Raw genomic sequence first — 12,562 nt, 5'->3', positions numbered from 1 at the left:
AAATATAAAAATAAAAGTGTATACCAGCTTTTCGCATAATAAATGCATCCTGTTCAATTATTATTTTTTTGCTGTGGAAATGTACATGCTTATGCGATACACCCACTGAAATATCATTCAGCAATCAGAAGATTTTAATTGCCTAAAACTAATTTTAGGAACATTTTGTGTAACGACTGTGTTTTTTTGTAATTAAATCTATGTCAGAATAATAAATCGTTTCAGTTTTACATGTATATGCTGAATGGTGTTGGAACATTCACATATTATTTTGACCTTTCCCATGTTACATGTCTTGTCTGTGAGCCTTCAGTTTTTCCTTACCCAGTAGAAAAGCTATTTGTAATGAACTTTGATTCATCGTGTGGCTTTCTCTTTAACACATTATGTTTCTTGCCAGTATATGTTAAAGGTGCAAACACTTTCTAACACAAAATTAAATAAAGAGAATTTGTTAATTCAGCAGAAAATTATGTTGCATTTGCCTTACATTCTGTAAGTGTGTTTATATTTTTATTGTATTTTTACAGAATATTTCTGGCAACCATACACTGCAAAAAAATGTATTTCTTGTCTTGTTTCTAGTCCAAATATCTAAAAATTCTTAAATTATGAAGCATTGTCTTGAAAAACCAAAAGATTGTCTTGTCACTTAAAAAGTTAAGTGAGTTTTTCCCTTAAAAAACAAGCAAAATAATCTTGTTTTTCATTTTAACATAAGGTTATTTTGCTTTCCCAGCCCCATTGGCAGATTATTTTGTTTATTTAAAAAAAATACTCGCTTAAATTTTGTATATTTCTTAAAACAAGACAATATTTTTTGCTTGTCTGGGAAATGCTTGATTTCTATATTTTTAGATATTTAGACTAGAAACAAGACAAATAATCTAAGTAAAAAACACTTTTTATATTGTATTGTTTGTTTGTTTTTTTGCTGTTGAAATCTTATGTGAAATCTATCCCCTCCCACCCCTTAGGAATATTCCCTCTTCATAACAAACAAGTCTGTAGTACATGGGGGAACTACCACTTCAAGAAATTTGATGGACACTTTATCCACCTGGCATCCACGTGTAATTTTCTCATGTCTGCAACATGTGGAAGCAATCAGAAGGATTTCTACATTCAGTTGAGACGCCAAGTGGAAAATGACCAACCAACTATCACTAACATCACAATGAAGCTGAGGAGCATTATAGTGGAGCTCAACAAAACCACTGTTCATGTAAACGGATCACCGTAAGTATTATGAGGTTAAAGGGACACTTCATTCAAAAATGTAAAAAAGCCAGGCATTGTTATGTCAAGGAACATAATGACATTTTTACTAATACGCTAAACATTTTATTTGCTATATGTCTACAAAAGAACTAAAGAAAATTAAACTTGTAAACATTTGCCTGAAATACCCCCCTCACATGAAACATTAAATGAACTGAAATTAAATGAAAACTTAGTCATCATTTACTTATCCTCCACTTTCAAACCTGTTTCTTTCTTCTGTTGAACACAAAGGGAAAATATACTGAAGCATGTTGGAAAAAACAGCCATTGACCTCCATATTTTGTTCCTGTACACTGTAAAAAGCAATTAGTTGACTTAAAAAAAAAAAGCAAACTCATTGCCTTACAATTAATAAGCAAACTATAATTATGAAAGTTAAGTCAATGGGTTTACTGACTTTTTAGAATTGCTTTTCACAGTGTACTATGGATGTCAATGGCTGCTTTCATCACAATATCTTGTTTTATGTTCAACATAAGAAATTCATAAAGGTTTAGAACCACTTGAATGTGAGTAAATGTATGTTTTGAGTGTGAACTATCAATTTAAATATGAGGGTCAGAATTACAGGAGAGTTTCATTGAATGTATATTTTCTGATAGGATGGATCTGCCTTTTAGCCACTCTGGTGTTCTCATTTATAAGAGTTCCTCCTACATAACAATCACTGCTACACTCGGACTAGTGGCCAAGTGGAACGAAGATGACTCTTTCACTGTGAGTTCGACATCAGTTTACAAAAACACTGATGTTTTGCAAGAAATAAGCTAGAATTTATTTTCTTTATAGGTTGAATTGGACATGAGGTACCAAAATAAGACCTGTGGTTTATGTGGAGACTTCAGTGGCAACCGGTCACACAATGAGTTCCCTAAATATGGTAACTAATAATAAATACTTTAATATCACACAAAAATAACTTTTAAGGCAAATATTGTGTACATTAGCAACTAAATGTGTATTTATAAATGTATAAATATGTGGAAAATACATAGAAATAGATAAAGGTGTTCTTCCTTTGCCTAATTAATACTTTTTAAAATAAAAGTTTTGGATGAGTACGCACTATGAAAATCCAGACTTAATTTTAAACAGTTATATTTTAGTTATATTATATTTTCAGTTAAATATTAAAATATTTAACTGAAAAATTAAAACTGCACCTTAGTGTAGCTCTTTATCTGCTGATGCTTCAGTACAGGTGTTTTATAAAACAACAAACCTAAATTATTTTTCTGAATAATATATATTTTTGCATAACTACATGAACTTGTGTTTAATTAAGATGACAGATCTGATTATGGAGACTTTGTGAAGATGAATAGTTCAACAGATAGCTGTATGGAGCAGGTCAACTCAACTAAGGCATGTAAAAACATGGTAAGTTCTTTGTGAATGGATCTACACTAGCTTTATTTAACTATATTTTGTTTTATAATGTTCTTTAACAACTAATTTTTCTACCCAATAATTTATTAATCCTTTTTCAGAAGTAAAATCAAGATTGTTTTGATTTTATTAAACCATTGCCCTTTACACTGTACACAACATCTGAAAGTGACCTCAATGTTTCTACACTTTTTCTATAAATCATGTCAGTGGCTTAGGTTATTCCCAGAAAGAAACACTGAATGGAATAATAATTCTTGGGGGGTCAGAACTGTGAAAGTAATAACTGTGACCCAAAACAAGTGCAATATCTCTCAAACATTTTTATTTAATGATAATGTTAACATGTGCTAGCGTTTCAATCTCTCCTCCAGTGTCAGAACCAAGAATGTAAACAATAAAACATTAAATATTGACTCATTGGCCCTATTTATTTCTTCACCAGAGAAAGTGGTCATGCTTACCTTTTATTGCAGCTCTGGAGGTCCCAAAAATAATGTACTTCCCTGTACCCCTGGCCATTTTCCATACAGTAGTTTGTGTGTATGCGTGAGCTTTGGCTACCGTTATTTTTTTCATTCAAATTTGCCGCCGAAAACCTAAGCGACCAATAAAGTTGCACGCCGTTTATTATGTTACACGCAAAACCAATGACGTTTACACGCTGTTTGTACTTCAACCTCCACGGTACGTGGTGGGCTCTGATTACGCTACAGTTCTGTCACGAACGCTAAAGTTGTCTTTATTTTTGAATAGTCTATATTTAAGATAATGTAAAACGATATTAATGTGAATAATTAATAATTCACGGCTGCAGGCGAGTAATTTTGGGCATTTCATGGTGTTGTATAAACAGGTAACATTAGGCTAATTAAAGAGAAAGTGGTTAGGTAAATTAGCCTACCTGTAGGTGAGATGAAGTGTAAAATTAAATGTAGTGTGTCCACAAATTAAATGTTTTGGTGTAATCTTTTTATTAAAAAGAGGGACTAAATTGATATTTGGTGTAAATTAAACAATTTGACCATGACTGAACTAAAATGAAGAGATGAATTCTGAATTTGTGGCTGGCCAGCACTTAAATTGTAATTAAAATGCAAGCTTTTACATAAATGCGTCTTTATTTTTTTTGTGTTGGTTCTTTCAAGATCCCTAGACTGAGATATCTGTGGTTAAAAGTAAAGTTTAATAAAAGGGATACTGTATTTACCATTTTAAAATCAATTAAGATAAGTGCAGGTTATTCTCAGCTCTTTTCTACACTTAAACCTACTGTCAGACATCTTTTAGTTTTTATCTTAAACTGAATACTGCTAGGAATGCTAGGCAGTCATATTTAGAAGGTACAGTATATTTTTTATGTAGCCGAACATACTTACAGAGTAGTTTGCACAGAAATAACAAGCCAAATCTATGAACTAATTCCTAAATATATTTATAACTTTAGGTAGCCTAATCTTTATAACATTGAGCAAAAAAAATCCTTTATTATTATTATTATTACCATTATTATTATTTTAAACAAAATAGGTGTTTATTTACAGTATGTTTTTGATTATGTACATGTCTTCTTGATTCATCCTAGACATCAGTATGTGAGCAGCTGCTCTTAGGCCCATCGGTCAGTAGCTGTCAGGACCTTGTACCTCTTGACTCCTTCATCAAAGCCTGTGAACTGGACATGTGCGACTGCAACAACAGGACCACATCCTTTTGTATTTGCAGAACCATTTCAGAATACTCCAGCCAGTGCATTCAGGCAGGTGGAAAGCCTGAACCATGGTGGACTAAGCAGTTCTGTGGTAAATTAGAATTTTCAAAAATTCAAAAATCGAGATACAAGTTTATATTTGGATTTCACATATATAAAATAAATACAATATATGCAACATATATTTTGAAATATTGCAAAAATGGTCACTTACATATATTTTCATATTAAAAATAAAATGTATGTACATATAAAAATATGTACATATATGTTCAAATTTAATAGAATACATTTGTAATATATATATATATATATATATATATATATATATATGAGCAATTCCAGCATTATGGATGTGACATTTGCAGTAAAATTTCAAAGCATAAATTCACATAGAAAGTAGATGTTAACATTATATAGAAACAACTGTTTATATTTTCCAAAACTATTATGGGAGCAGAAAAATTTCAATCTGTAAACATTTTTTATATATTAAATATGGAAAATAAACATGCGTTATGGATGTGATGAAAAAAACAAGTGTACAGTATGCAATATTGCTTTTTAGAAATTCTGTGAATTAAACTGCACTAGCCAAAAGAAATAATGATAATCAAAAGAATAATAGTTGCATTGATTTTATTTTATTTGACATTTTTTGCATTTATGAGGAAAACGCTCCGTTATGGATGTGACATCTCTCTGTTATGAATGTGACAGATGTGAAATTGCCACTTGTGTAATTTTGGTAAATCAAATATAATTGTTTTAAAACATTAACAGATACATTTTTGAGCATTTTTAAAGCACTGTAAACTGTTTTGCTATTTTTGAGAAAACTTAATTTTTTTTATGGCAACGTTGACATTTGCATGGAATTGCTCATATATATATATATATATATATATATATATATATATATATATATATATATATATATATATATATATATATATATATATATATATATATATATATATATATATATATATATATATATATAATATTTGAAATATATTTTGCATATATGACATTTTGTATATGTGAAATTCAAAAATTAACTTTGTATATCATATGTAATGTGCAAATATTTCTATGTGGAAATCTTTTGTAGGAAAATCATGTCCTTATCAAAATATGGTGCACAGAGAATGTGGAAACCCTTGCATCAACACTTGTTCCAACTCTGACAGAGGTCTAATTTGTGAAGACCACTGTTTTGATGGATGTTTTTGTCCAGAAGGTAAAATGTAATTTGCAAAATTATGTCATCTTTTACAGTGAAAATACTAAATTATTAATTATGATCATTAATATAATCAAATGGCTGTATGAATTGCCATGTTATGCTGTAGGATACCTGTTTGATGACCTGACTAATAGAGGCTGTATTGCTGAGAATGAGTGCGGCTGCATCCATGATGGAAAAATCTATGAACATGGAGAGACTTATAGGAGTAACTGTGAAGAATGGTAAATATATATTTATTGTGCGTTACTTCATATTTAAATTTTTTGTTAATTTAATTAGTGCATCAATTAGATGTTGCAACTATACTTTATGCACTGTATTAGATTTTGCAGTATTGGTACTTATTTTAAACTATTAATCTCTTATTCACTTGTGTATGTTTAAATAACATTTCTCTAAATGCTCTTATGAGAGTTTTTTTCTTGTCTATTTTATATGATTTAACTTGTCTTTTTTATGATTTGTCAACACCCACTTGAGGGTTAGTTTTAGGGGTGGATAATCACTTAATTATATTTTCTATGAAATGATATGTTTGAGGATTAAGTTAGATAGTTAACATTCATACAAAATGACCTACTTGTATTATAATTTGATCTACAGTACCTGTGAGGATAGAGGATGGCAATGTACCACAAACCTGTGCCATGGAACCTGCTCAGTTTATGGAGATGGCCATTACTTTACATTTGATGGAAAGCAATACACTTTCAGTGGAGACTGTGAATATACATTAGTTGGAGTAAGTACAGAATAAATCTATACAAGATCTAGTGGATTTACAAATGCTTCATGACATTGATACCTGGTTTTAAAGGGACAGTTCACCCAAAAATGAACATTTCCTTATTATTTACTCATACTCCAGTGGTTCTAAACATTTATGAGTTTCTTTTGCCTGTTGAATACAAAATAAGGTATTCTGAAGAATGTTGGGTAAAAGCAGCCATTGACATCCATAGTAGATCCTAAAAATACTGTGGAAGTAAATGTTTTTTCAGTATTCTCCAATGCTGAACATAAAAAAGAAACTCAGGTTTGGAATGAGAGAGTGGAGGGTGAGTAAATAATGACAGAGTTTTTATTTTTGCCTGAACTGATCCTTTAAGGTGCATTTTCTCAAATTTTTATATCAAATGGACATAAATATAGCTATAAATGTATAATTTATCCTTGTAAATTTTGACCACTTTTGACCATCTACACAAGTAGCTGAAAATGCATTTAATTGAATTGCTTTCATAGTGTAGATTCTCATATAATCAAACAGCCATAATACAATTAACCTACTGATAAAAACAGGTATTTTTATGAGATGGTGTTAGAAAGCACTCCAAAACTAGGCATTCATAATGTACTTTGTAGCACTGTACCAAAAAAAAAGCATAGGTTACAATTATAAATTGTAGTATATTAGCTTTTCATTTTCATAAGTGTGGTTTATTTATGAACTAATTTCGAGAGGATCACGTGCTTATGATCAACACAGCTGGCTCCTCATTATCTCCGTAATCTGACCCATTAGATGATTACGGAAGCATTATAAATAACCAGAGTTTTTCACTCCAGTTATCTTCGTCTTGAAGCTTCCCCCCTTCCACCCCTTCTTCCTCCCCCTTTTCCGATAGGGCGACACGGTGGCCCAGTGGCTAGCACTGTTGCCTTACAGCAAGAACAACCTCATATCGTCTAACCTCATATCGGGCTGGTTGGTGTTTCTGTGCGGAGTTTACATGTTCTCCCCGTGTTTGCGTGGGCTTCCCCCGGGTTCCCCTGTTTCCTCCCACCGTCCAAAAACTAACCATAGCCAATCGACTAAACCAAATGATCACCTAAGACAACTTTAGTTTACACTTCTCACACGGCGACAAGCAGGGGAGTTCTCGAGACCTACCTGAGCTCGAACTCCCCTCTCACCTTTCTAATGGGAGGGAGCCCCGGGCTCGAGGATATTACGAGCTCAGGGCTCTTTCCCGGGACAGCATGCCAAATACGCTTTATTGATTATCAGCTAAGTGTGAACTCTTGAAGCTGTGTACAATTTCTCTGTTCTTTCAGTTGTACTAGTGCTACGTATCGAGCACAAGTGATGACAAAAAAATGAGAAAAAGTGATGTAGATTTTGATAATTAAGTGGGAAGGGTCTTTGTGAAATCTGAACACATTCAATGCATGTTAGTTCCAGGTGGAAACTGTAATGCATCTCCGCTGATTGAAAACACATTTTAAGTCCACGTTGTAATGGACCCTTTTCACAAGCCTGTAATGATGCCTTTCACGGTCATCAGCATTTTAAATCCTTTAAAGTTTGACATTTTTTATTTTAAAAATGTATGCACATTTATATGTATTTATGTATGTAGTATATCATCTTTGCTTCAAATTACAAAAAATTAATTACCGCTTGTGCGAGGGGGTTCTAATGCATCGTCTATGGGACAGGACAGCAAATTTGACGTTATTCTCTCCTCACCCATCAGTCTCACACAATTTTTTTCCTTTTTTCTGAAAGTCTTTATAACATCATCGTGGAGTTTTTCTTTTATTATTTGAGCAAATAAGATTGTAAAATAAAATTGTTGTATTCTCCTATTCACCGAGCTCTAAGTTTTGACGACTCCAACTATGACGACTTCCGCTACGGAGAAACGCGGAAGTGTGAAAAGGGTCTCTAGGGCCAGATTTACAGACCTCTGCCTTAGAGAATTTTTATGATTTGTTTTTATGAAATTCTGATCCAGTACTATTAATAAAATAATAGCAGAAAAAATAGATACATTTTAATGTGTATTTCTTGATTTATACAGGATTTTTGTAGCCATGCCAATGCCAACAGTACTTTCAGAGTTCTCTCGGAAAACATACCATGTGATTTTATTGGCACTACTTGCTCTAAAGCTATCAGACTCCTGCTTGGGGTAAGAGTGCTTTGACTGCTTCACTATTATATTCAAATATAAATATTATGTATAAACATAAACTTACAAATAAACATAAAACATATATAAATTATCATTATATACATATATAAATATGTAATATGTATAATAGCAATAATATAAAGTAATATGTATATAATTAACTAATATTCCTCTGTCAGAACAAGGAATTCAGAGTGTCCGATGGAGGTTATCAGATTCTTCATAGAGATGAGGGGGTGGATATTCCTTACCAAATTTTGGTAAGAGGAATATACATCGTCCTTGATGCAAGCAATGGTTTAACTGTCATGTGGGACCAGAAGAAAAACATGTTCATCAAACTCAACCCAAACTTCAAGGTGAGAAAATAAACGTGGAGATTTAATCACTATTTCTCTTGATAGTATGTTGCATGATTCTGTTTGATATGTCAGTTAATGTGAATCTTCTATCACAGGGTTCTGTTTGTGGTCTTTGCGGAAACTATGATGGGAACTCAAACAATGACTTCATGTTGAGAAATCGGGAGGTGGAAACTAATCCCTTGAACTTTGTAAGCGATTGGAAAGAATCCTCTATCTGTTCTGTCGCCACAGAAATGAAAAATCCCTGCTCAAGTAACCCTTACAGACAATCATGGGCACAGAAACAATGCAGTGTCATTAGGAGTGAAGTTTTTACAGCTTGTCATTCACATGTATGTTAATACACACCACAGTGAGCTCATACTGTATAACCTGTTTGTTCTTGTAGAGATAATTAAATAGATTTTTTTCTGATAAGGTGGATCCCAATCCTTTTTATGATGCCTGTGTGAGAGACTCATGTGGTTGTGTTAGTGGTGGTGATCGTGACTGTTTGTGTGGTGCTATAGCAGCTTATGCACAAGCCTGCAATGATGCTGGAAATTGTGTTGCCTGGAGAACACCCAAACTATGCCGTAAGTCACTGATAATTTTCTGGTTGTAATTTGAATCACAACTGCATAAAAGAGACCAGCACAATAACCTCTTTGTTTTTTTTTCCTACAGCATTGTTCTGTGATTATTACAACCCTTCTGGTGAATGTGAGTGGCATTACAAACCTTGTGGAGCTCCCTGCATACAGACATGCAGAAATCCAGATGGACAGTGCTCAAATCAGATCTTATCACTTGAAGGTATTTAAAGAAATGTTTGCGCTAACAAGGCTTTTATTGTTTCTTTTATTGGCATGTTTTTATTTCTCATTTAAACTTGGGAAGATGTTCAGGTTAGTGTTAGGGTTAATTCTAAAGAAACATGCCATTTTATTCATAAATTTAAATGCTATGACTAAACAAAAGCTTTGAATTTTTTGAGTTTACACATAACACCAACGCAATTACAATAAACTTTGAATTTGATGATTTTCACAAACTATTAAATTGCTTGCACCCTTTTCAAATAAAAATTCTTACATTTACCATGAATATAAAGCATATTATATTGCTTATAATTTTATTACATTTAAATTTCCAACCATTAAACCTGTGCCATTACCAAATCTTAGACAGATTGGTCCTTTTTAGGGCGTCTCAAACCAAATTTTGGGTGATTGCAAATGTGGATGGGGATATTAGACAGGGATCTGTCTAATAGTTGTATCTCACATAATACTTTCTTTTCTTTTGTAAGGTTGTTACCCCAAATGTCCCTCTGAATATCCTTACTTTGATGACGATTCAATGAAATGTGTTAAGAGGGAACAGTGTGGCTGCTTTGACAAACATGGGGATTATTACAGCAATCAGGACCCAGTTCCTTCAACAGAAAACTGTCAGATATGGTATACTATCCTTTTCATGTTAAACAGTTCAGCCAATTGTTATAAAATGTTGTTTTAATTATGTAACACTAATTATTCAAGCTACTGCAATACAAGCAAGATCATCTGCATGTACAGTGCATCTGGTAAGAAATATATGTTTAGACCTTTGCCATACCTTCATTTTTACTGAGGCGCTTAACTGAGTAAATGTCTTTATTCCTTATTTTGCAGCATGCACCTGTGCATTCAAAGGGAACACATATCAGTATGGGGAGACAATATATAATACTACAGATGGGCTTGGAAGCTGCATGACAGCTGTCTGTGAAGAAAATGGAGTAATTAAAAAGACTTCATACACTTGTCAAACTTCACATCCAACTACAACCTCTATTCCAACAACTATCTTTGACTTCTCCAGTAAACCAACAGGTAACTGTTTTACTAATACCATGTCAAGTGCAACTAGTTTTTAACTGGGTTTTTTTTGTGTCAAATTGTCAAAGTTATAAAAATTATACTTGGAAAATTAAATAAACCAAAAATAGGGGGCAGCAAATCACTGTTTTTATCACTCAATCGTGAATTCAAAAAGAGATTCGTCTTTTAGAAATGGCAGCGATGTGATTTCTGTATTTTCCGACTACAATGTTTTTGTTGTGGTGGTAGAGTGGGGTGGGGATTTTGTCACAGTGAGGACCATGTCATTCTCAAACCAGATAACTTGCTCGTTGGTGCCTTCAGTGTTCATTGCCCTTGAAAATGAGCAATAAGCAATATCTGCTTAGATGTTGAGTTCCTCTTCTGAGCAAGTTAGATCTGCCTTGATATTCCAGTCTTCAGCTTTGTACTGTCATATGGATCTCTGAGGCCTCAAGCTCCAGATTCAATTTGGGCCTTTTGACTCTTCAGATGGCTTTATGCTTACCTGACTCCCCTAGTGTTCATCAGTTCCAGGACTTTGCATTGTTGTACAAGCTATGCCATCATAGCTTCCTCCATTCCTCTCCTTAGTTGCACTGGCTTCATCCCAGCCTATAGAATCTTAATTTCTACCTTGGCTCATCACGCATGCTGCACCACCTCAATCCTCTAAGTCTCTGGTATCACCCTGGCTTCCTGTCTTTCCAGCTCCAATTCTATCAGCTTCATTTCCATCATCATAATGGTGTTTTTGAACAATGCTCCTTCCATTAACTCCAGAGTCATATTTAGAATTAGTTTTTCTTTATTCTGTAACTGTACTACCTTCCTGGGTTCTTTAGTTAGTTCCCTTGGTTGGTTGTTATTTAGAGCCCAAAACTTTTCTGCTTTTCCTGAAATTGTGCTCCACTTGTATTTAAAGATTTGATTATTGCATAAATTGTCTACCTTGTTTGGTAGACCTTGCTTTTCCATCCACTGTCAAAATAGTTTCGGGATCTTAAGGAACCTGATGGATTGTGGCAGAAGTTCTTAACCATTTAGGGTCTTACATACTGTGGTTGAGAGGGCTTACTGCAACTTAAGGAAAAACAACAATTAGATAAAATACCAGCAAATTGAAAACATCTTTATCGGTTTGACAGCATACGTGCTGTAAATTCTCACAACACAAAAAGAAAACATGCTGCAAATCCTTACAACACATACACATTCAGAAATGCACTGCATTTTCAACATTCAACATTCAAATTTTCTTAGATGGAACAAATTGGACAAAAGACAGCTGTCTATAAAATGGCCAAGTCTTTATTAAAGAGAACAATATTTATAATCTGAAAATTCTTAAAGTTAATTCTCTGTGTTTTTTTCTTGCAGACATTATTAATTACTGATCAGTTATTTAAATATTGTAAACAAATCATAGACAATAATGTTTTCTCTTTGAAAGTATTTTGCTGTTAGTCTTCTATATGACTTCTCCAGTTTTTAAACCTCTTCAGCGTGTGTGAGGACACAAAATTCCTCTAAATGTTGACTTTTATGAAATAACATATTGCATTTATCTGTAAACGACTGATGCAATTTATTTCAAGAAATGGCTTAGTGGCCATAAAGTGTAGTGAATTTTAAATATAACATTATCTGTGTATAATCAAATTCTCCTATTATATCCATTAATTTAGCCTTTACAATTTTATTTCAGAGACAACAATGACAGGAATATCAACCAAATACACCACAGAAGCTGCTCCAACAAAGACACTATTTTCATTCAGTACATCCCCCACCA

The 12,562-nt window shown here is 33.1% G+C and overlaps 1 protein-coding gene across 1 annotated transcript in view; it reads left to right on the top strand.

Moving 5' to 3' along the window:
* Positions 1-12,562, top strand: part of LOC130231474 (mucin-5AC) — a 44,952-nt gene that overhangs the window by 952 nt on the left and 31,438 nt on the right. Inside the window, exons 2-13 of the mRNA XM_056460808.1 lie at positions 978-1,239; positions 1,888-2,002; positions 2,075-2,165; positions 2,571-2,665; positions 4,260-4,476; positions 5,741-5,858; positions 7,696-7,723; positions 8,738-8,917; positions 9,016-9,111; positions 9,433-9,498; positions 9,590-9,689; positions 10,215-10,365. Of these exons, the coding sequence (XP_056316783.1) occupies positions 978-1,239; positions 1,888-2,002; positions 2,075-2,165; positions 2,571-2,665; positions 4,260-4,476; positions 5,741-5,858; positions 7,696-7,723; positions 8,738-8,917; positions 9,016-9,111; positions 9,433-9,498; positions 9,590-9,689; positions 10,215-10,365 (1,519 nt within the window). The remainder of the gene's footprint in view (positions 1-977; positions 1,240-1,887; positions 2,003-2,074; positions 2,166-2,570; positions 2,666-4,259; positions 4,477-5,740; positions 5,859-7,695; positions 7,724-8,737; positions 8,918-9,015; positions 9,112-9,432; positions 9,499-9,589; positions 9,690-10,214; positions 10,366-12,562) is intronic.

This window comes from Danio aesculapii, chromosome 7 (genome assembly GCF_903798145.1).
Source record: "Danio aesculapii chromosome 7, fDanAes4.1, whole genome shotgun sequence".
NCBI classification, from domain to species: domain Eukaryota; kingdom Metazoa; phylum Chordata; class Actinopteri; order Cypriniformes; family Danionidae; genus Danio; species Danio aesculapii.
Note: the sequence above shows the minus strand (reverse complement) of the source record. Positions and strands in the feature narration are given on the sequence as shown.